The sequence below is a fragment of the Sarcophilus harrisii genome, chromosome 1, assembly GCF_902635505.1.
Source record: "Sarcophilus harrisii chromosome 1, mSarHar1.11, whole genome shotgun sequence".
Lineage (NCBI taxonomy): Eukaryota > Metazoa > Chordata > Mammalia > Dasyuromorphia > Dasyuridae > Sarcophilus > Sarcophilus harrisii.
In genome coordinates this window covers 62,044,486-62,069,644 of record NC_045426.1, presented here as the reverse complement: position 1 = coordinate 62,069,644, position 25,159 = coordinate 62,044,486, and the positions used below count along the sequence as shown (strand labels likewise).

General features: G+C 35.4%; 1 protein-coding gene across 2 annotated transcripts in view; it reads left to right on the top strand.

Moving 5' to 3' along the window:
- Positions 1-24,109, top strand: part of PTPDC1 (protein tyrosine phosphatase domain containing 1) — a 64,803-nt gene extending 40,694 nt beyond the window's left edge. Inside the window, exons 2-10 of one of the 2 annotated variants that reach the window (XM_031956762.1) lie at positions 778-864; positions 9,501-9,672; positions 10,805-10,885; positions 11,097-11,215; positions 12,686-12,823; positions 14,336-15,603; positions 18,419-18,604; positions 19,555-19,665; positions 22,500-24,109. In XM_031956762.1, coding sequence (XP_031812622.1) covers positions 778-864; positions 9,501-9,672; positions 10,805-10,885; positions 11,097-11,215; positions 12,686-12,823; positions 14,336-15,603; positions 18,419-18,604; positions 19,555-19,665; positions 22,500-22,616 — 2,279 coding nt within the window. In that variant the 3' untranslated portion in view covers positions 22,617-24,109. Of the gene's footprint in view, positions 1-777; positions 865-8,469; positions 9,022-9,500; positions 9,673-10,804; positions 10,886-11,096; positions 11,216-12,685; positions 12,824-14,335; positions 15,604-18,418; positions 18,605-19,554; positions 19,666-22,499 lie in introns of those variants that run through there. The other variant, XM_031956754.1, reaches the window with a different exon arrangement.
- Positions 24,110-25,159: the final 1,050 nt, after the last annotated feature.

Here is a 25,159-nt window from a genome sequence, read left to right as displayed (position 1 = left end):
ATTCAGACTCTGTCTCCCGTGACCACAGACCTATTTGTTTGTATCCTTATGGACTACACTGAAAAAATGACTCTTGATTTTTTTTCTTGAAATTTCTCAACCAGAATTCAATCTGGTACATCTTCTTGCTCTCTGTGGAAAAAAATGGTGAGGGTAGGGAAGCTGGGTTGTACCTTTTCTTGTGTCTGTTCCACCTTGACTCTACCTACCCTGGAGAACAGAGTTTTAACAAGCAATTTTTTACTATTTTACTACAATTTTAACTAGCAAATTAGTTACAAAAATGTCACTGGAGTAAGTAGCACTAAATATGTTTTTAATTTACTTTTTAAAAAAGTTAATTTAGTTGCTCTGATGGTATGGGGAGTTCAAGTCATAAAACTTCATGGGAAGAAATCCTGAAACACCACACTTTCAGGGAATAATACCTCTGGAGATCTTGGGGCACTAACCTGGCAAGAGATAAAAAACAAGGGAGAACATGGGTTTTTTCTAAAGGAGGAAATGGGAAGGAACTTACTTGTACAAGGTGCTAAGATAATTCAGTTGTTTGAACCTACAAAGGGGTCCTAACTTTTGGGATCTTGGGTAAAGGCCCATTTATTCTGACCTATTTATCGTTTTTGGTCAAAAGGCAACAATAGTAGGAATTGTTGAATGTCAGCATGAAGCTACAGTTTCACTTGCCTTGTTTTTAGGTATGTTCTATACAGTAAGTAAACAGTTGTCTTCAATAAACAAAAGAGATCAACACAAAAATTACTGCTATTTCAACAGGAACTGCAATGGCTACAGGAGTCTTGTCACAAAATGAACAGCTTTACTTCTCAGTGAACAATAATGTTCCTACAACAAGCATGGAAGGTAAGGTTTCTTTAATTCCTTATTTGTTGTTTTTGCTAAAAAGGCTATAGGAGTTTCAAAAAAGAAATCAATCTGAGTGAAATAAAAATAAAAGAGAAAATGCGTTCAACCATATCTTAAGTTACAAGTTAACATTTTTTTTTCTTAATTTAACTCTTCTATTCTAACTTGTTTTGAAATAATAGAAAAGATGGTCTTTTGAGGAAGAAATTTAGTAATAATACCTGCTTTCTGTATCTTCTTCTCAGAGTAAAACTATGCATTTGCCTCTCTAATCAAATGCCTGTACATGACTCAACCTTCAATTTCCTTATTATTCACTTTTAAGTGTCTCTTTTCAAGCATCCCCCACATTTAGCAGCTCTCTAACCCCACTCTTGCCAGATTTCTTATTCATGCTTTTGTCATCTTCCCACACTACTGGAATTCTTTCTTAGGAGGGAGGTTCTTGACGTCTGTCACCCCAGACTCTCCAGGTGTCCAGGATCTGTCCAGGTTCTCTCTTGCATTTGGCCCCTGGGTCTCAGCTTTTCCACCACTATTCTAAATCTGATTGCAAAGGATGTGTACTACTCTTCTCAGCAGAAAGTGGCAGGGACCTTAGAGATCATCTAATTGGAAAACTGAAATCCAGAAATTTTCTAACTTCTCTGTTCTGGCTTATCATTGCTAGAATATTGGGGTTTTCTAAATATTCAATATTTCTTTTTCTTTAGAATTAATCTAGCCCGAGAAGGGACTTGGAGGTCACCTAGTCCAATACTCTCACTTTGGATCTTGAGAGGGTAACAAGAAATAAATGGAAGATCCAAAATTCCAACCAGGTCCTCTCACTTCAAATCCAAGAGTCTTGATGCTGTACATATTCTTCTGGCTTCAGGTTACCCTGTGTAGTAATGGCTAGTATGTCCATAGTACTTTAAGGTTTGCAAAACACTTCACAAATATAATTTTATTCTCAAAATAACTCCATTAGGTAGAGAACCGAGGCTAATTGTGCCCAGGGGCACGCTGCTAGTGCACCAATGAGGCTATAAGCTGTGATGCAGCTCCAGGTCCAGTCCTTATACCCACTGTCTCATCTCGACAGCAGCCTGCAGATGCTTCTCTTCTCCTCTTGTTCTCAATGTGGTTTAAATGTTTATAATGCAGGCCTTGGTTCTGTCTTATCAGGATGCCTTCATAATGTTCACTGTCAGTTCTTCTCTTTGGTTCCTCCGTGAGGGCTCAGGCCCACTTCTTTTGGCTTGGTCTAATCCCAGCAGTCTGCTCCCCCGTGGGCCTGGGCTCCTACCATGGAAGACCTTCCTGCTTCGCAGCTCGTGGGCCCTCCTCTGGAGGGCCTGGAGCTGAGCCTGCCTTCTTTTCTGGCCTTCAGCGTGTCTTCCAACCAACGGAATGTCCCTGTCGGGGTGTGGAGAGAATGGAGGCTGCAGACCTGGTTTTCCATCCCACCTCTGTTGCTCATGTGACCTTGTATGCTGCATTTCCCCTCTCGAGCCTCCCCCTCATCATCTTTTAGCAGGGTAGATTAGGGGGTCAGAAGCTCCTTCTGTTGCTGGATTATGGTCCTTTGGCCTGTGCCCATTTCTATGTCATGCTTCCTACATAAAGCAAATTTCTGGGATGTATTTCTGCATTTTGCTGCTCTCTTGTATTTTGTTAGAACGTTTACCCATTCACATTTAAGATTATGGTTTTCCCTCCTGTCTTTCTTTGGTATTAATTTTTACCTCTCTACTTTTTTGAGTCAGTATTTTGTCACTACAATTAGTTTTGCTTACATGATTGACTTATGCTAATCTATTTCCAAAGACTCATTACCTTTCAATTTAACACTATACCCTAAGTTCCTTGAATTTAACTGACATTGTTTATTTTCCTTTCTTTTTGTTTATCTATGTCTTTCCCTCTTTTGACCCTTCTCTTTCCCTTTCTGCATAAATGTGACATCCTAAATTTTCCTTCCCACTCTCCAGCTTCTTGCCCTTTTCCAAGAAATGGTCCTTTGCTTTGCTCTTATTTTTCTTTCCTTTTAGTCTTTTTGGACTTTTTCCCTCCAGTTTGTGCACTGTATATATCCTTTTGTGTTTCTTTTTTATTGTATCCTCATGAAAGGAGGGCTTCCAGTGGGCCAAACTGGAATTCAGTCCCTGTCCCATTTTGATGTTATTGCACAATATGCACACAATTATGTGCAAACAAACTATGTACAGGATAAAGAGCATGTGATTAACAGAGGGAAAGCCCTGGAATTCAGAAGGCTGGGGATGGCTTCTTGTAGGAGGTGGGACTTAGAAGGAAGCCAAGGAGGTCAGTAGTTGGAGAGGAGGAGGAGAGTTATCCAGTCTTGGGGGGCAGCCAGAGAATGCCCGGAGTAGAAAGGAGATCTTGTTTGTAGAACTGCCGGGAGACCACTATTGCTGGATGAAAGAGCATGGAGCAGAGTGTAAGGCATTCAAATGGAAAAGGGGGAGGGTGCAAGTCGAGTAGGTGTCTCACAGTGAAATAATAATGTTAAATTCATACTAAGTAGTCCAAAGTTCCAGAGAGGTTACTGAGGCTAACTTTCTCGTTTTACAAATGAAGAGCTGAAACCCTAAATAAGTCCAGAAGCCTGCCCAGGTCCCAGAATTATTATGTAAATAGGCAGTGCAGAAGACAGAGTGCTGGGCCCGGAGTTCAAATCCAATCTGACTTACTAGCTGTGTGATCCTGGGCAAGTCACTTAACCCTGTTGGCCTCAATTTCCTAATCTGTAAAATGAGAATAATAATAGTACCTGTCTTCAGGTTATTATAAGGATAAAATGAGATTATGTTGGCCATCATCATTTTTATTTGAAATAGAATTTGACCCCAGGTCCTCCTGACTCCCAGGGGTTTAGCATCCTATCCATAATACTACCCAATTTCTCAGTTGTTGGGCACATAATTTGTTTCTGGTTTTTCTTTTACTATTACATAGAATGCCTCCATAAATATTTTTGTACAAGTAGTTATTTTCTATTGTTAATTTTTTTATAGTATTGCCCTAAAAATAGGATTGCTGCATAACTTCCTCTAACTTAAAAAAGTCAAATCTCTGCAAAATTACTTCTTGATCTAAAAACATCTCATCATAATACAGTTAAACAGAAATTAAATAATTTTATCTATTGATATTTATCTAAACAGACCATGAGTATGCTATTTTTAGAGATTCTAATTTAAATTGAAATCATTATGTACAAAATATATTCACCATTAACATCCACTCAGAATAATCTTGTATCAGATTTTTCAACAAACAGTGTTGGCATATATCTTCATAAAATTAACCCTAGAACTTCTGAAAAAAGACTAAAGAAGTTCAGGAAAGCAGAGGAGTAATGTTTGTGCATTCTTAGAACTAGGAAATAGCCCCTTGGAAAGTAATTTGAGTTTTACAAGATGATATGCTTTTGAAACTTATAGTTGATAAGTGGGCAAATGGTAATGAATACTTGAGTACAGGGGTCCTCAAACTTTTTAAATAGGGAGCCAGTTCACTGTCCCTCAGACTGTTGGAGGGCTGGACTATAGTAAAAACAAAAACTTTGTTTTGTGGCCCTTTAAATAAAGAAACTTCATAGCCCTGGGTGAGGGGGATAAACGTCCTCAGCTGCCACATCTGGCTCGTGGGCCATAGTTTCAGGACCCCTGCTAGTACATCCATGGTCTTATCAGTGTAGGCACTCCTACTGCTTGTGCAGCTCCTCTCACAGATTGAGAGGTATTCACATACTTTTGTCCTGTGTAATTCTTGACCATGAGTAGAGGAAGCACCCATGATACTGATGGTCTTAGGCTGTATTGAGAGGATTTAGACACCAAACAAGAGACATGATAATTTTTCTGAACTCTGCCCTGCTCGGATAACATCCAGAATGTTTTATTCCATTCTGGACACTAGGTGTTATGTTTTGATATCTTTTATTTTTATGTCACCTACATTTCTCAGTGTAACTCTCCCCACTTCCAGAGCAATTCTTTGTAACCAAGTGTAAAAGAATAAAAACAAAACAAAATCAGTTTCAACAAAAGTAACTCATATATCAGAAAGTCTGACAGTATATGTTACAGTCCACACCAATAGTTCCCCACCTCTACAAAGAGAGAGGATGGTACCTTCTTATATGTCTTCAACCAAGCTTGGTCACAGCATTCATTTTCTTCCCATTGTTCTTTCTGTTTATATTGTCAGTCACCTGCAAATTTGATTTCCTTGTTTGACTTGTGATATTGTTTCTATAGCTTCCTCTGGCTTCTTTGTATTCAACATATTTATCCTTCCTTATACAGAGTAATATTCTTTTATATTCATGTATTCCTACTTGTTCAGCCCTTGCCCAATTAATAGACTGCTTCTGTTTTTCCAGTTCTTTGGTGCTATCAAAAGTGCTGTAAAAACATTGTCATGCTTATGGAATCATTCTTTTCATCATTGAACCTTCTGGGTATGTGTCTAGCAATGGAGGTTTGACTCTGTAATGTTTAAAAGTCCCTAACTTCAAGGAGTTCCTGAATAGAGGGAAAGAACTATGGATAAACCATATTTTTAAACTTTTTTTTCTCTATTCTCTGTATATATTTTATTGCATAGTTACTTTCATGTTGTCTTCTTTATTAGAATGTGAGCTCCTTAATTCAAGAGCAGTGTTTTTGTCATTTTTTGTGTCCTCAGCATTTATCATAATACCTGGCACATAGTAATCACTTGGGAAGTACTTATGTCAACCTTCATATTGAAGTCTCTGAATATCGAGGTTAAATGTTGGCTTAGTTTAGAGGGCCTTGTCAAGTTATTCATAAAATTCCTCATCTTCAGAGTTTGCACTTTTCTTCCTAGTGGTCTATACTAGTGCTCCTCTTGAGTACTTACTGCAAGGAGAAATGAGCCAAGTTGCAGTGAAATATTTTTTTCAATTGGGCATATGATTAAATCAATTCCTTTCATTATCTCTCATAGAAGAGCCTGTGAGCTATTTTTTTCCATTTAATTTCGACTTCTTTATGTCTTCTGGATTCATTTTAAAATTATTTTAAATTTTAAAATGATCCAGTTCCTTAGCTAGTTTACTTATTTGTTGGCTGTTGATCAAAGCTCATACAATTAAGAGTGCCAGAAATTAGAGGAATGTTTTTATATGGTCTAAAAACTGATTTTTAGCACTCTCTGCCCACTTTTCTGGTACTCTGCCACCATCACAGTGGAAGTAGAAGAATGTTACATGGAGACACTTTTAATCAATCTCTTTTCATGAATCATTTTGGCTAAAATGACTCATCATCTAGTGTTCAAGTTTATGGCAATGAGTTTTTCCAAACTTAGCTCTCTAATCTTGGATAGTCTTTCATTGAAACAGTACTTGAAGCCTTTCCAGCTTGGTAGAGTCTAGTGGAACTTATGTGCTACTGGCATGTCCTTCAGAAATCCATCTTTTTGCTACAATGATGTTCTGGAATGCTTGTGGAGTCAGACAACAAACATTAAGTTCCTACCATCTGTCAAGTCCTGGGCTGAGTCCTAAGGGTACAAAGAAAGGTTAAAAAAAAAAAAAAACAAAGAGCCTCTGCTCTCAAGGAATTCACAGTCTAATGGGGAAGAAAACAAGATTACAGACAAGATAAATTAAGCATAGTATCAGAGGGAAGACATAATTGATAATGGAAGATAGTTAATAAAAAATATTTTTAACATCAAAGCATTTGACTCAGCCAGCTTATCAGAAACAAAAGCTACCTCTCCTGAACTCCTTTTTTCTCTTTCTGAATTTTCTGTTCTTCCTTGTATGGTAGCCAGTAGTATATGACTTTTCTCCATTCCTAGATCATAAGTTCTTTGATGAGATCATATCTAGATCACATCTTATTCATCTTGTGTCTTGAATAGTTCTAGGAAAATATTGGGTAAGGGGTGCCTTTTAGAGCATATTCTGTTACCATTAGGTATAATGTGTTAACTTGAACAATATAAGTGAAAACTGTTTACTTTAGGGGGAAAAGTATCCTCCCTGATCCATGTGCTTTCAATTGACTTCCTTAAGGGCTCTGAAAAAGAGGTATGTTTCTTGGTTAATCAAAAATGAATGGTCCATAACTGCACAGTCTAATATTCCACATATCCTTTTCTATTCAAATAGACTATCTCCTAATTTTTTGTTTTTTTATAGGAAAGGGAAATGGGGAGTTCTTCAGTATGTCTAGAAGCAAACAATGGAGAATATATTCCAACATTTTTATGTTGGAAAATAGAATATAATCTTATTATGTGGCAGTGTGGTCCACTGGAAAGAATGGATTTAAATTAGTTCTGCTACTTACTCCCTGTATTTGTATCACCTTGAGAAAGTCATACCTCTCTGAGCCTCAGTTCCCTCATTTGTAAAAAGAGGAGTTTCACTAGAATGACAAGTGAAAAAGTCCTTTTTTCCTCTAAACCTATTATCCTGTGTTCTACTACAGGAAATAATAGGTTTTCTAGCACTTAAGGTCTTACTAGATGCTAGATGAATGAGATGTCGTAGGAGTTCTAGTCATATATGGGTTGACTGTAGGTGACTTCTAGAGTCCTATCTAGCTCTGGAATTCTGTGAAGGAAAAGCTAAGACTGTTCATTCAGTGGTGATTCATTTCTTTCCTTATATCTTTCTCACATTAGAGTTCTCAAGTTTTTAGCTTCCTGAAAATATAATGATTAGTAAATTTTGGGAAATGTATCTGTCTAAATTAAGAAGGCATTATTTAAGTATCTTTCTCAATGTAGTAATAAAAGGTTAAATATTATTCAGTATATTTAACTATTAACTATTAACATCATGGCAAGTACAAAAATTATCTATTGTTTTCTAAAAAAACAAAAACAAAAAACTGAGCCTATACTGTCCATATTTACAACCTTTGAGATTTTAATTCTAATATATATTTATACCTGAATCAAAGTGCTTAGTGAGGGGCTCGGTCAAGGAAATAGCATTATGGGTAATAACCCATATTGTATGGCCAGTAGAAAGAGTGCTGGACTTGGAGTTAGAGAAACTAGACTCAATCTTAATGATGCTGATTGCTTTTATGACCTTGGATAACCAGAGAGAAATCTTTGGGCTTCATTGTCCTCAATTGTAAAATTAGCAGGCTGGATTAGACAATTTCTAAGCTTCCCTGTAGCTATAAATCTATTATCCTGTCATCCCTATAAATGATCCATCAGTTAATGGCCCAGGTTTTATAGTACATTGTACTTATGCTAGTGAATTCTTCTTTCCTTTTGAAGAGTCAGCAGAAAAGTGGTGTTCTCTAGCATGTTCTAAAATAAAGTAGAGAAAAACAAATGGTTTGGGGGGGGGAGCGAAAATGCATGTGTATTTAAATAAATATGTGTAAATGTAAATTTTAGAAAAAGCAATGTGTTTGATAAATTCTAGATTCCTGACAGCACCCAGATTCAGAATCCCATTCTGATGCTGGATTTTTGTGACATTGGACACATTATCTTACCTTTCAGGCTCTTAGTTTCCTCATCTGTAAAATGATGGCATAGACCAGATAATCTGGAATGTCCTGTGATTTATGGATGACCCTCTAACAGTCTTCTGTGTTAATCTTATCAGATTTTTTCTATGTGTATCAGAAGCAAAACAAAACAATCTAAATTTGGGCATGTTTAGTTTGAAATACAAATTATTATCAACATTTGAACAATTTGTCCAAAACTAAATCCATTCATATAGGATTTAGCTTCCCCAGAGCTAATGGGAATCAGTGGTTTCATTGTTTGTCACTATGGAAACCAGTCAGCCTATCCTGAATCACTATTAGATCATACGGAATGATGCACATATCTCTGTGTAACTTCATCATTCAGCAAGTTGGTTTCATATACACTTGCTCCAACAGTGTGATCTGTCCATAGCAAGTGGGACAATGCAGGGTTCGCCTAGGAGGCTCTCAGCTGTGAATTTTCTGAGCACTTTTTTCCAAGGTCGAAGGCACTCTACTTCTGATCCTTTGCTTCGTTTGCACCAGAGACGACGAAATTCAGTTATAGAAGTGCTTTCTTCATCTTCCCATCGGGTTATGGTGGCTATATCTTCTGTCAGCACTGCAGAAATAAATCCAACTTTTCCTGAAAGAAAAAGTAAAGCCTTTTTCTTTTAGATTACTAACATCCTTGTATTTCATTTTGCATGCTATGCTTTGCTGTTTTATGTATGTAAATTGAGTATTGACTACATGTAATTCTTGTTGTCTTTGATCTACATATTTTAAAAGCATTTATGAGGAAGTGATGGAATAGTTTGTAGTTTTTTATAGATTCTCTTACTAATTACATTTCCTGAATTGAGCTCAATTTCTTGTGAAACATCTAATTTTTTTTTAAATTTTGTTTAAATGGCAGTCTGAATGAGGTAATAAGTACTGATGTAGGTATAAACCCTTTAATAGAAAGAATGCCATACATTAAAGTTGAAAGGAACATAATTAAAACATAGCTAGCTGTCTTAAAGGTTGAAATAACATCAGTCTTTTTTTTTCTATATTGCTACACCATTTGGTGAGCTAACATGAATTTTTTAGATATTATTATGATGTTATATTTTATGTTGGTTTTTATAGGAAGTTCACGACGTCCAACACCAAAATATACTAAAGTTGGGGAACGTTTACGACATGTTATTCCTGGACATGTGGCATGTTCAATGGCATGTGGTGGTCGAGCGTGCAAATATGAGAATCCAGCACGCTGGAGTGAGCAGGAACAAGCCATCAAAGGGATTTATTCCTCCTGGTAATGTGGTGGGCTGGTTTTCACAAAGCTGTCATTGAAGAAACAGTGTGAATGCATTACCATAACCCTAATAGCTATTGTATTTTTAAAGCATAATGTCTTTGAAATTAAGTTCTTGGAGACATTAACAGCTACTAGTTAGGAGATCTGAAAGTTTGTTTCTGAAATTATTAGTAATATTATTAATGTCTAGACAGGAATTCGATAAAATCTTGAGGCATCTGCCCTAAGGTTATTTTTTTAATCTTTGAAATAGTGACTTTTATTTGATGTTAATTACCAAGTTCAAGGAATTTCCCTACTCCTCTACATTGAAGATGGCTTGGCTTAATGGAGAGAGTGTGTGATTAGTCAGAGGTCTTGGGATCAGTTTCTAGTTTTTCCACTTAATTTTTCTCTGGGCTTATTTATAAATTGGATAATTCACTGTCTACTTTAGAGAGGTATTGTTAGGATCAATGAAATCATCTTTGAAAAGTGTTAATGATTTGCCAATTCTTATTATGCCTGAATATATATATAAACATGTTGACATAATTGGTAGTGTTTTTTTATTCTTAAGAAATGACAATTTCTGATACTTACTGATTTTATTAGGTAACAGAGAGATGTATGCAGATAGAAAGGTAGATAATCACACTTTGCTCTATGCATTAGCTACATAACTAAAGAGCTATGAATAGAACTTCTGTAAATTGAATTGTATACATGAACTACAGGAATATGTGGTATTTATTCTGTATATGATATTTAATCATGATGAAACATAAGAGGCAGAGTGACTGGAGCTCTGGACCTGGAGTCAGGAAATCATTGCTTTAATCTCTCTAGGAATCACTGATGATGACCTCTGAGATCCCTTCTACCTTTAAAGTTCTGATAGTAGGAAAGGTTTCTTTTTTCCCTTTTCCCCAGGATATTATGAAGCTAAAACGTAAGATCTGGGTACATTTTGTCCTTTTCTAATCATTACGTAAAACTGAAATCAGATTGGTATAGATAGCTTCTTGCCTAATAATGGGGAGGAGGAAAGACTTGAAAAATGGTTTGTACTTTATTTCTGGGGTCCTTTCCAGCTCTAAAATTTTTGGGTTCTCTGCATTTAATAACTGACTTCCTCCTGCCTCTCCAGGGTCACAGATAACATACTTGCAATGGCCAGACCATCAACTGAGCTAATTGAAAAGTACAACATCATTGAACAGTTTCAAAGGTAAATGACCTCATTGCTCATAAATTCAGGCTCCTCAATTTGCCAACAACATCACTTTTGATATGAGGTAAAAAAAAAAAAAAAAAAAAGGTGTAGAAGCTTCATTTCAAACAAGAAATTACAGATGCAAGGGTTTACTGATCTTAAGGTATAAATAAGGAATTTTAAAAATTCCCGATCACAATATAATGATTTTTCTTTTCTGCTTAAGCTATGGCATAAAAACAGTAATTAACCTTCAGCGACCTGGAGAGCATGCAAGCTGTGGGAACACCCTAGAACCAGAAAGTGGCTTCACTTACCTCCCTGAAGCTTTCATGGAAGCTGGCAGTAAGTTCATTCCTGCTGATTTTCTTCATTAATTAGCAAATATAATGTTTAGAGAATCTTTGTTGTTATGTTCCTTAGTTAAGAGAAGCCTGGAAAATGCTGCTCACACACAAGATCTCCTGAAAAAAAAAAAGAAAATAAATACTTCTATCTTTGAGGTGCTGCTGTTGGAAGCCCAAGCTCATTTTTACATGTGAGAGAGATTTTTTTAGGCTAAGCCCATTAAAGCTAACAACCATAATTACATAGTCATATTTATTGTGTTTTACTAAGAGAATCAGAAAATGTACTGCTTGAAACTGACAGAAATGTAGTTTCAAAATTGCATTCTCCTGAGGGTTTGCATGTAACAACTACTTTTTTTTTTTTTTTTAAAGATTTGCTCCAAGTAGAAATAAAATGTAGATTTATACTTTGTTGTCATTCAGGCTTTCAGTAATGTCTGCTTCTTCATGACCCATTTGAGATTTTCTTGGCAAAGATACTGGAGTGGTTTGTGATTTCCTTCTCCACATTTTACAGATAGGAAACTAAGGCAAACAGGGTTAAGTGACTTGTCTAGGGTCACCTAGTTAGAAAGTGTCTAAGGCCAAATTTGAATTCAAGAAAATGAGTCTTCCTGACCCCCAAGTTCAGCAGAGTATCCACTGCATCAGCTAGCCGGCCAGATTTATACTAGGTTGTCTCTTGCAACCTCTTGTGTTTTCATGGTGAGACAGCATAAAACATTTTCTACCTATGATTTAATAATTTTTGTATGAATCACTTCACTTGTTAAATTCATAATTCTACCTTTTCCTAAGTTATTTCAACAGAGCTTCAATTGAACAAGTCTTTTTTTTTCCCCCTGAGGCAATTGGTGTTTAGTGACTTGCCCAGGGTCACACAGCTAGGAAGTATTAAGTGTCTGAGATCAGATTTGAATTCAGGTTCTCCTGACTTCAGGGCTGGTGCTCTATCTGCTGTGCCACCTAGCTGCCCTGACAAGTCCTTTTTAAAAAAAAACAAACAGTATTTTTTCAAATTACACAATTTTTAACATTCATTTAAAAAATTTTTTGAGTTTTAATTTTTTTCCTCTTCCTTCCCCCATCCCTAAAATGTTAGGCAATTTGATATAGTCTATGTCTATCATATAAAACATTTCCATATTAGACATGTTGTAAAAGAAGAAATAGACCAAAAGAAAAAAACACAAAAAATAAAAATTAAAAAGACAGTATGTTTCATTTTGTATTCAGACTCCCATCAGTTCTTTCTCTGGATGTGGATAGCATTTTTCTTCATAAATCCTTTGGATCTGTAATAGGACATGTCTTAAGCAAGACCAAAAAGAATTATCAGGACAACATACATGTTAAATGTAAATCTAATAAGACAGCTTCAGGATCATACTTTGTCCTGGTTTGATTTTTATTAGAAATCTAAATAAGCAGTTGATTTTTTCCTTCTTTCATTTTTTTTTTTTAGTTTACTTCTACAATTTTGGCTGGAAGGACTATGGTGTAGCATCTCTTACTACCATCTTAGATATGGTGAAGGTGATGACATTTGCCTTACAGGAAGGGAAAGTAGCTATTCATTGTCATGCTGGGCTTGGTCGAACAGGTAAATTGATGTCAGTGAATGTTATGATTTTAAATATATCCATATAGATATTACGTGATATTTTCTAAGTATAAAAATAAATACTCTTTAAGAATGCTTCCAAATTTTCACTGCATTTTACCTAAAAGGTCAAATGAGATGTCTGATGCATTCAGTATAATCTTACTGCCTAAAATATCTAAAACTTTGGGACCTTTTATGGAATCATAAAACTCCCTTGTAACAGATTCTTTTTCTTTGTCTTTGCTCCGAACACTACCTAACATTTGTACTCTGCAAATGACCAGATTAAATCATTTCATAAGTATGAGTCTGATGGGTCTTTAAGTGATGTGACTAAGGGCTTGCTTTTTGCAGTAAAGGACTCTATTTTTTTCATTCCTATAAAAAAGAGCTTCTGAGCTTCATAACCTTCTCAGTGAAAACTTTGTGTTTCATTTCAGTAGTCCTCTTTTAAAACATGACTTCCCTTGTAAATGTTCTCTTTGTGGTCTTTTCTGGGAATGAGGATTTTGTTTATGAGATGCAATTACTCCAAGAAGCAATAATTTTACTTAAAAATAGTTTGGAACCAGCTGGTAGCAGAGGGAAGAAGAACATTTGCACTGTAGTTCAACCATCCATCACCATGTCCTTTGGAAAAACAACTAGCTTTATAGCCTGAATTGATCACATTTACAGTTAGCAGTTTTAAGGGCATATGTTAGCCCAGGATAGAAAAGGTTTGTGTATGACAGTTTGAAGGCCTTCCCTAAGGCAAAGTTTGTTTCACGAAGTTAAAACAAACTCATAGAACATGAAGAACCACAGGGATTGTTATCTCCTTTACAGAACAGGGTTAGAATTATGTGGGTTCAAAAAACATGTATGTTTTTTTTTTTGAGAGAAATGTATTCAGAAAAGTAAAGCAATGTGCTGATTCTAAAAGAAGGATAATGGGGACAAGCACAAGATGGTCTAATGGTCAGGAAAGAAAGTAGGTTGGGAATGTGACTAATCTAAAAGAAGCAGTGATAAGTGTGGGAAGGGTTAGAAAGTGGAATGTCTGAACACCCTGAGTACAGTAGATAGGGCAAGAAACCCAGACGCATAGAATTCTCAAGAGGGCAGATCAGTGAACTATCAAGAAGAGGCATTGGAGCCCCAAACCTCAAGAGACAAGAACGGAAGTCTAAATCAGATGCGGAGGTGCTAAATCTCTTCTTTATCCAGGGAAAGAAATGAGAAGATAAGAAAGAACTTAAACATTATGGCCCAGTAGTTTTGTTAGCTATTAGTCATACCAACCATAACTATTTGATGTTGGTTAGTAAAAGACCAAAATTTATAACTGAATTTATATAGTTATCATTATTATTACATATGTAATGATAATAACTCTAAATTATCCTTAAAATGTTCACATATATAAGTTTCTTTAAATATATTATTTACATTTTAAATTTTAAAAATATGGTAAATAAATGGTTAAGTTTTCAAATGTTAAATTATTCTCTTCCCCCACTTTTTTAGGTGTTTTAATAGCTTGTTATTTAGTTTTTGCAACAAGAATGACTGCAGATCAAGCAATTATTTTTGTTCGGGCAAAAAGGCCAAATTCAATACAAACAAGGGGCCAGTTATTATGCATAAGAGAGTTCACTCAGTTTTTGATTCCTCTTCGCAACGTGTTTTCTTGCTGTGAGCCCAAAGCACATGCTGTTACTTTATCACAGTACTTAATTCGCCAGCGTCATTTACTTCATGGTTATGAAGCTCGACTTCTAAAGCACGTGCCAAAAATTATTCATCTGGTTTGCAAACTGCTGTTGGACTTAGCTGAAAACAGACAGGTAATAAAAGAGGACATTTTAAAGATACCTGATCTCTCCGCTGAAATTGAAAAGACCGTTTCAGAGATGGTCACAATGCAGCTAGATAAAGAGTTAATGAGACGTGTGAATGACGCATCCCTTCCATTCACCCCCTCATCAGTGGCAGTAGCTTTTGAGAACCAGGATGCTGTTTTCTCCAGTGAACATGACTTTGATCCTCTTTGGAAGAGGCGGAATGTTGAATGCCTTCAGCCTCTGACTCATCTGAAAAGACGGCTCAGCTACAGTGACTCAGACCTAAAAAGAGCTGAATTTCTTTTGGAGCAGGGAGAGACTCCATGGACAGTGCCTACCCAAGTAGTCCTGTGCTGTGACCTCAAGCAGCAGCAACAGCAGCAGCAGCAGCAGCCACTGCCACCGCAACCTGTGAGCCAAGCTTGTGTTCAGCCATCGCCTCCTCTGGACTTTAATAAAGAAGCTTTGGTCCGCAATACATTTACTTTCTGGAATCAACCTAAATGTGGTGGTCTAGAGGGATCCAGAGATGAGGGGTCACCCCTTTTCCTTAGGAGAAAGATTCCAAAGGAAATCCAGCGGAGTAGAACCTTTTCTTCGGGTTTTTCAGGTGTGCACAACACTGGAGAGTCAGTCCCAGCCAAGGTTGCCAATGTACCTGGGCCACCAAGCAGCCTGTCCCAGAAAGCTGACCACTGTAAATATGACCCAGACAGTAACTGGGGACAAGATCCTATGGCTTGTGGTGGGAATTACTGTGTCCCTCAGAATTATGACATTGCTCCTGGGGCAGAAGGCTTTGTCAAATCTGAAAACCAAGAGAGTAATGCCCCACCACAAGCAATGCCCCTGAGTGTGGAAGCTCGAAGAGTGTTGGCGGCAAAAGCCCTGGCAAATTTGAATGAATTTATAGAAGAAACGGAAATAAAACAGAAGGTGGAAATGTGGCAGGTATTTTTATTTTCTTTTTTCCCTACAGGAAATAAATTTAGCATCAAAGCAGAATTCCTTTCTGGTTTCCAGTAGCCCCTTCAAATCCTCTGCTGAGTTTGTGAGACAGATTAATCATGCTTGGTGCTGATTTGAGGGACAAGGCTGTGTGTGAAGTCAGATTTAGAAGAGGTTAAGATTCAAGTTTACTTACTACATTGTGTTCATTATGTGCTGCCTGGCAAAAATTACATAAACACTCTTTTCTGTCTTGAGTAAGTTTAAGAAAGATAGTCTAGAATTCAGGGCTTCTTTTTCCATTCATGACCCCTTTTCATCCAAGAAATTTTTACTTGATCCTGGGTATATAAAATAGTTATAAAAATCAACCATTTACTGATAACAAATCATAATTTTACAACCTCCACATTTAGTCATGAGACCCCCTGTGGTGTCGAGAACCACAGTTTAAGAAGCTGAATTCTAGATAACTGGATAAATTCCTACTCCAGGCCTTCTCCAGGTATACTCACAACCTGTCATAGCAAGGAACAAGGGTTCAGTTCACCCTCATAATGCTCTGAAGGTAAATTGAGGTTTCGGCAGAAGGGCCCTTCTTTTTTAAAGGTTTTCTAGGAATTTAATTTTGGTCTTACTTTATTGTACTTATCTCTAAACTTTCACAATGTGAATTTTAAATTTCTATAATGTAACTACAAAAATTCAATAACAAACAACAGCTAATGTTAAACCACATCAGCTTGGTTTATTACCTTACAGTCAGTGTGATATAAATTATTCTTCCATACAGCTGTTTTTCCATAAGAAAGGTTGTATATTAACATAAAAAACTTACTTAAAATTACTTAGATAGATAAGTAGGTGGGTAGAGCATTTATGAAGTGCTTACCATGTACCATGGTACTGTACTAAGTACATATATATGTCATTTTGCTTTAAAGTATCCAGTATCATTTTATATCCCTAGATTTCAGAAATAAATAGGCATGACTCAGTGTGTGGCCTCAATGAGACACATTAATAATTAAAGCAGTCCTCATAAAACTAATGGGGGGAAAAAGCACTTACTGAAGTGAAGCTTTCTTCATTCATTAGAAGGGACAGTTTCTTTGATTATATGAGCTATCATCTTAACAGATTAATTATTTAAGTTTAGAGTCTTCTTTATTTCCTGTTCTAATCATTTTGTTAAACTGTAGTTTTGCCTAGAACTCCCCGATTTTTTCCTTAGTCCCATTGCTCATTATTTCTTCAAGTGACATCATGAGAGATTTAGGGATTGGGAACAGTTATGGAAAGATTTTCCCCAAACATAGCTATGTGGCATTGACACCCCACTGAAGATCTGTTGGGGATATTGCTATTTCCTTTGCTTCAGCATCTAACTAGTCCTTTCTTGAATTGAAGAGAAAGTAGAAAAGCCATTCTGTTCAAAGGATAATTTAATGTGATTTAATTTATTGTGATTTGGGGGGATTGTTTTTTTAAATTAAAAGCAAGATGTTTGACAGATTTTTAAAATAGATTTAATAATATATTTTTAGCTAACATAAATCCAGTTCCATTTCAGAAGGCTTCAGAATATATCATAACTGTACTAAATTTGCCAGGAAAATTACTTGGTAGAAATAACCACTTGCTTCTTTTAGTTGATTTGATTCTTTGGAAATTGATATCTTATTTCTGGCTCGCTAACTAGGCTAGATTTCTTAATCTCTTTATGGTACTTAATAAAGAGATTAATAGATTAAAGCTAAATAATTAACAATGAGTTAAAAAATATTGGAAAATGTGAGAGTAATTAAAGAGGAACCCAGTACTGTAAAACTGAATTTTATTTTCTAAAACAAATATTTGGATGCCGTCAAAAATATATTGAAATTTGTATATCACTTATTTCTAATGTGCTCCCCTTCACACTCTACCCCCACTCATAGCTTCCAAATGGAATAAGGTATAAAGCTTTCCATTTAGGTTGTTTCCAAATTTATGTAGCTTTTCCTGTCAAAGTTTTCAAGTTGTTTTCATCCTATGAGAATATGGTATGATTTTCATCATGTTCTAAATGACTACATTATGATTCTTTAAAAAAAAAATAAGTACACAAAGATTTGCTACACTCAATCCCAAAGCATTATTAGACAATTGAAACATAAATTTAATCTGCTGTTATTTTTATTCACACTCAAAAGCTATTCCATAAATTCCACTATAATTTACAGACTCTCTGAATTTTTAATACTCCTTCAATATGAATTGCATTTCGAGAAATTTTATACTCTCCAGAATTCTACATAGAGAAGGAACAGTTTCTTTTTGAAAGCCTCTAATCAACAAATGTCAGAGTAACAAAGGATATGGACAGAACTATAGTTTGGAGTCCAGAACCTTTGGGCTTAATCCTAGAGTATGAAATTTAGAGGGTGCTTTCAGTATCCTTAGGTAGAAACAGTTGAGTTTATCACCTATTTAACAAGAATAATTATTTGAAATAAGGATTCACATAGTATTGTTCTTTCCCTCCCAATGGATACCTCTCGTTCTCCTATCTCCCTTTGGATTATTGAAAGTATGCCACAGTTCTAATCCATAGGGCCCACGATTAAAGCCAATTTATATCCTACTAGAGAAATTTGTCTCAAGGTCTGAGATCCCTCCTGCCCACCATTCATTTGAATTTGTCTTAAAAATTGATTTGAAGGGAGTCTTTCATTTTTGACTTTGCTGTAGACTCTAGGATTCTTTGTTATAGACCTAAAAACGTAGATTATTAAACTTCAATAATTTTCCCCTTTCCCTTGTTTTTCTTTTTTAGAAAGAATTAAATTCTCGAGATGGGGCTTGGGAAAGAATATGTGGAGAAAAAGATCCTTTCATACTGTGTGGCTTGATGTGGTCCTGGGTAGAGCAACTAAAGGAACCTGTTATAACCAAAGAGGATATTGACCTGCTAGTCAACAACTGTGCTGATGTATCAGAAGCACTTTCCTTATTAGAAAAGGTAACGTGGCCTTTATGTCCATTTCAATGACTATTTATCACAGAATCCCAGACCTGGAATGGACCTCACAACCTAACAGCCTCTCCCACAAACTATTGGCCCCAGCCTTTTCGGTGGTTTACTGGGCATATACTGTTTTCTCTGTGTTCTCCTTAATTCCTTTCCTTCCTTCATAGCATCTGGTTCAGTCACACAGGTACTTCAAACATATTTGTTGACTGATTAAACATGAAGTCTATATCTAATTTTAGTATGATCTGCCATCCTAATAATTACTTAACTGAAATAATTACACCCAAGAAAAATAAGAATAGGGGAGGGAAATAATCATATTCATGGGGGAAACCACTTAAAATTCAATGAAACTCAGTAAATATGTAAAGCACCTACTCTGTAAAGCAACATATGCTAGGCACTGAATATAGAAAGACAAGTGAAACCATCACCCTCAAGGATTGTTTTGGGTATTTTCTTACGGATAATTATTAATCTTCATATTGTTTTGGAATTTTTAAATAATATTCAGTCTCATTGATCAAGTTAGCATATACTCTTCAAGTTACAGTGAAAATATTATTAACTACTTAATATCACTAGCCAAATGGAAGAAGTGATAGAGCAGTAAGCCTGACATCAGGAAGGCCTCAGGTGAAATCTAGTAACAGGCATTTTCCAGGTGAGCAAGTCACTGAATATGTTCCAGCCTCAGTTTCCTCATGTGCAGTGAGAATAATAACCCACCTACCTGACAGAGTTGTACAGACCAAAGGTTAATGTATAAAGTACATTGCAAACTTTAAAGATCCATATAATACTGGCTAGATAACATTCATGGCTTATTTTAACTTTTTAGAAGGTAAGGTTTGGTTACAGGCTTATTCAGATCTCTGCCACTAATTTGTTTTCTTGAAGATTTTTAAACAACTTGTATCTGTTTTTGCTAAAAACAGGGGCAACACCAGACAATTCTTTGTATCTTGCAATGTATAGTGAATTTGCAGACCATTCCAGCTGATGTAGAGGAAGCCTTCCTTGCCCATGCCATTAAATCATTCACCAAGGTAAATGATACTCCCTCTACTCCCTGCCAAGTAATTCATTTTCGTTCAACTCATATCAGATGAATAGTAGGGTCTTTGAAGTGATATTTAGGAATTTGTCATTAGCTATATTCACTTTAAAGAAAATATGTTTAAAATTTATAGTCACTATTATACAAACTTTTGGCCAAAGAATAGGTAACTGATATTAGGAAAGCCTTGAAGTGTAAAGATAGGGTTATTTATTTTTCTGGAGAACTTTAGAAGAGCTTATTTTTTAGTTTAAGGGAGAAGCAAATGGATATTCAGGATTTTGAAAATACGTTGAAAATAACGTGCTCAACAGAAGTCAGAATCTTGTTGATCCATTCTGCTTTGGATTGAAACAAAGAATAATTTTTTTGAGTATTTCATATTCAACACTGATTAGGCAGTATTGTGTTTTGGTCCAGAAAATCTTAATTAAAAAAAAAAAAAGACTTTCCTGCTCATACAGATACTTTTTGTCTTTGAAGAGAGACTGCTTTATCTACTTACAGGGGAAAGTCTCAGAATTAAAAGGGGAAAAAATTTTTTTTTCTTTCTCAAATTATCTGGTGCCTCCTAGTGGTTGATATTGAAAATTATATTTTATACTATCTACATCCAGAAAAAGAATTATGGAGTCTAAATGCAGATCAAAGCATACTAATTTCACTTTTTTGTTTTTTCTTGTGTTTTCACCCTTCTATTCTGATTCTTCTTTCATGACATGATTAATTGGAAATATTTTTAACATGATTGTATATATATATATATATATATATATATATATATATATACACACACACACACACACACACACACACACACATATATATATATAACATATAAGATTGATTGTTGTCTTGGAGAGGGGGGAAGGAAAGGGGAAGGAAAAAAACTTTGGAACTCAAAATCGCACAAAAAGAAACGTTGAAAACTATCTACATTTAATGGAAAAAATGCCATTGAATGCAAAAAAGAGAAAATAAAGTTTTAAAGAAAGGAAAACCTTGGTGTTGCTATGGTAGATAATTTCTAAACATTATATATTTGGGGAAGCGTGTAATAAATAAATTTATGCATGAATCTGCAAAAATACAAGTCATTCTTTAAAGTATATATATATCTTTATTTTTAAAAATCACTTTTGTTAAAAATTGAAAATTTTACTAAAAACATGTATCCCTCATTTTTCATGAGTAACTTCTCTAAGGTCATTAGCTAACTGAGTAATTCTGAGAAAGTCATGAAAGCTCTCCAGATCTGAGCTTCCTCATCTGGACACTTAATTGTATTAGTTTAGCTTATCTCCAAAATTCCTTTCAGCTATAACATTATCTATTTCTGTTCATATTTAAACTTTAGAAAACTTTCAGATCATTTGTTATACATGGACACTTATGTTTTGAATTAAAATGGTAAGCAGAACCAGATTGAATCAAATCTAAATGATAATACAAGGGAAGGTAGTGAGGAAGATAGTAGTAATCAATAAGGATTAAGTGTCTGCTTAGTGCTGGGCACTGTGCTTAGTGTTGGGCATATAAAGTTAAAAGACAATCTGAGGAACTCACAGTCTGACTGGGTAGACAACATGCAAGTAACAATATGTGAATAAATACTGGATACATGAGTATATAACAAATAAATCCTCTCAGCAGAGAGGAGATACTAAAAGTAAGACAGACTGGAAAGACTTCCTGTAGAAAAGAAGCTTTTTAGCTGTGATTTCAGGGAAGCCAGGAGGTAGAGATATGAGGTAAGATAGAGAAGGAGAGGATAACTATATATTGGGGGGCAGCCAGGAAAAATGATTAGACAGGAGAGCTGAAGTGTCTAGTTCAAGAAACAAGTTATTATTGTTAAGGTTTAATTTTCATTTGGAGTGTTAAGTCAAATAATTCATAATCTTTAAACAATCACCTGTACGTTCAGTCCTATTTATTCTCTGCTATCCATGTGGTGCTAAACAGATTAGGTTTTTTAGTTTTTATCCAAATGTTTGCTCTTTCAAGAAACCTAATCTGGTATAGTTCTTGATTTAAAATGAGTATGTGCAGGTACCTCTCTGACTCATCGTAGATTTGTGGGATACAGATGAAGTCACTTCACCTTGGGATGCTTCAAGCCATTCTTGAAGAGGCCTAAGTAACTGTTAGGGAGCCTGCAATAATTGACCTTCATTGTTGCAGGGAGCTTGTCACCCAAAGCTCTCTCTTCCATTGAAGGTCATAGGTATCTATGATGACCTTGCTAGCACCCAGGATACCTTAGAATCAGCCAGAGTAAGGATAAACAAAAATCCTTAGTCTTTAGGGGTAGAAGTGAAGGGAATGGGAGCAAGATCTCCACAACCTCCTTCTTCCTTGTCCACCGCAAAAGTGACCCTAGCTAGTCTTACTCTACCCTCTAGTCCCTTCAACAATCCTCTGTATACACCAATCATTGAACCAGCACAGGATAGTGGGAAGGCCCATTTTCCAAGCATATGCTTATAGAGTATTGTCCAATTGGTAATTAGCCTTAAGTGCTTGGTTGTCCGACCTAGGTGCATCGACTCAGAGTTTTAGCCCTCTACAGGTATCCTCTAACTTCCCTCTATTCCCCCCCCCCAAAAAAAAAAAAAACTCAGAATCTGTGAAATTCATTCTATTTATACTTTAGGAAAATTGTATATAATTTTGTATGAGATTTGGAAATAGGTCAGAAAAGCATTTTCTTCATCTCAAATAATTTAAAGGCAGAATATACTTTTCTTTTCCTTCATTGGCCTTAACTAAGAAAACATTTTATAAATGAGCTCTATTAATAAAGTTTTTCTTTGTTACCAGATTAATTTTGATTCTGAAAATGGACCAGTGGTTTACCACACTCTGAAAAAAATATTTAAGCACGCATTAGAAGAAAAAAGAAAGATTACAAAAGAAGGATCAGAACACACCTCTTAATGTTTACAGTTCTGTGTTGGGGGTCTTCTGTGGATCCCAAGAAGGATCTGTTTAATCAGCTACTTTTTCGCCCTTCAATGTTTATCTTAACTTAACCTGAAGACCATGATAACATTTATGTTCCTATGTGAATATGTTGAAGTTCTTAAGAGCTGCTTTTTTGTGGTTTTATTGTGGCATTTCATTTAAAGTGATATCATTTTGTATTATGTATGATATTATTTTGAGGCTATTTATTGATTCTGAAAAACACAACCACATGCTTTATTTTTGTTTTTGAACAATTGCCATAAAGTCAGTGCCATTTCCTTTTATTTAGTGAATTGAACTAATGTTATTGTATTAACATTTGAAGTACATGATGTTTACATTAATGTTTTTCTGTTTTATATTGTTGTAGATAACTGACACTACTTTCCAAAACAATTGTCTTAATGACTAAAATGTCTTTGGAATTTAAAAAATAGATACTTTAATAGTAAAACAACACTATATAGCCATTCCTTCCTGATATGTAACTTAAATAAGTCACCAAGTGTCTTGAAATGTTGTTTTATATTTGTGACTATGTTTCTGTGGCAAGATTTTTAAAGAATTTTTTTTCATTTGTTTGAGTTTCTCTTGTTTTTAATATGGCAAAATATTTCAAGGTATATTTTTCCAATATAAGTAATTTGATGTTAAAAGATTGAATGTAATTTGGTTTGGTAATTTTGTATTTGGGAAAAGTAGATCTGCTTTATTTGTCAGGACCATGGATGAACTTTGCCGCACACCAGCCTTTGCCATCCTAGGAAGGCAGTATCCATTCTCAGGACCTAAAGCCTTATTTCCTCTGTACTGGGTAACTGCTTAGCCAAATAGCTACACGCTTATCTTCAAATTATCTTCAATAAGAAAATAGGATAAAGGACTGATTTGACAGTAAGAGACAGAGCTAGGTTTTCATAAAATGACCCATGACCACTGAGAGCATTTTTCATAGTAAAGAAAATTGTGGTTCAAGAATTTCTTATAGGGATTATGGAATCCTAAAGGAGTTTCATTAACCCCAGCATATTCTGTCCTTTTGAGTGAGGGCATGATTGAAAGGTTTTAAAGATTTTTTTCCTCTAGAAGTTGTTCTAGAAGTATGGTTACTCCACGTCATCTAGAGCTCCTTTTATAAATCCCTAGTTCCGTTATGGAAACTCCCATATCTTGAGATAGGAGGTAATAGGCTGAGATGATGATGATGGGACTGAGAATATTAGGCACAGTGGAAGAGATATTAAAGGGAATCTAGCATCAAAGCTTTCTTGTCTTATCATCATTGTCTTCTATACCATTTCTAGTTCTGGGGCTTTATGGACCCTATCTCATCAGGACCACGTAGTTCCAAAGGTTTGCCCTATTAAGATTTTATCATTTTGGGATTATAATGGATTAAATTTGGTCCAAACAGGGTACTGTTTTTCAGTTAACAACTGAGTGATGTTATGTAGAATAAGTTGACTTCTTGCCTTAGTTCCTAGCAAAGCAAATTGTCAGGGTTATAGAAATGTCAGTTATCACTGGCATTGTTAATCGTAATCATAATGAAGACAAGAATTGAAATGGCATCCAGGAGAAATTACCCCTTATTTTATTGATATTTACTGAAATAACTCCAAGGGGGAGGATACTACCTATCTTAAAGACAATTTCATGGAAAGCTCAACTGAATTACAGTAGTTGAAATATGCCCTCTGACTTTTATGTTACAAATTTACTGTTCATCAGAAATAATGGTCATTTTCCACATTACTAACTTAGTTGTTGGATGTTAAATTTCTTGAAGGGACATTCCAGTAATTTGTAATGAACTGGATTTGCCTCCATTTGTATAGACCAAGTCATGCCTAAAATTATTCATTTTCAAGTGCCTAAAAAGTGGGAAGAACAACCAAAAACAACCTCTGTTTTACTTAAAAGGAGTAGCAAGATTATAGAAAAATAAAATTTTAAATCAAAATGTTGTAAGCCCTATACTGTATGTGTGTGTGTATATATATATATATATATATATATATATGCAAATGACAGCCATGACTCATTTCACAAATTGATTATTTACAAACACAATGTTAATTTCAATTTGAAGAGCAAGTATGGTATGTTCCTGATGCTATTGTAGTATTCTATAGTTAAAAACAGTTGTGAAAATTAGTATATGCCAAGGACCTGAAAGAAATGAAAAGCTAAAAGAAATCAGGCTGTAGATGAGTATTGTATTAATTTTAATAAAAATGGAAAATAGAACCCCAAATAGTAGCAGTGTACTTCTTTAGTCTCCTGATGTTTCCTTTCACAATGAGCATCATGATGACACTGGTGAGCTCAAGATAGGGGATGGGAAAGTTGATAAAACCTTTAAGGGAATACAAAATGATTTGGGATTAAAAAAAATTAGCCAAGATGATGGAAACATCCTCGGTCCTAACTGTACCTTTTAAAAGATTATCTTAATTGTCAACATAGAGACAATATTTGCCCACCATCTAAATGAGCTTTTTGCTATGTGT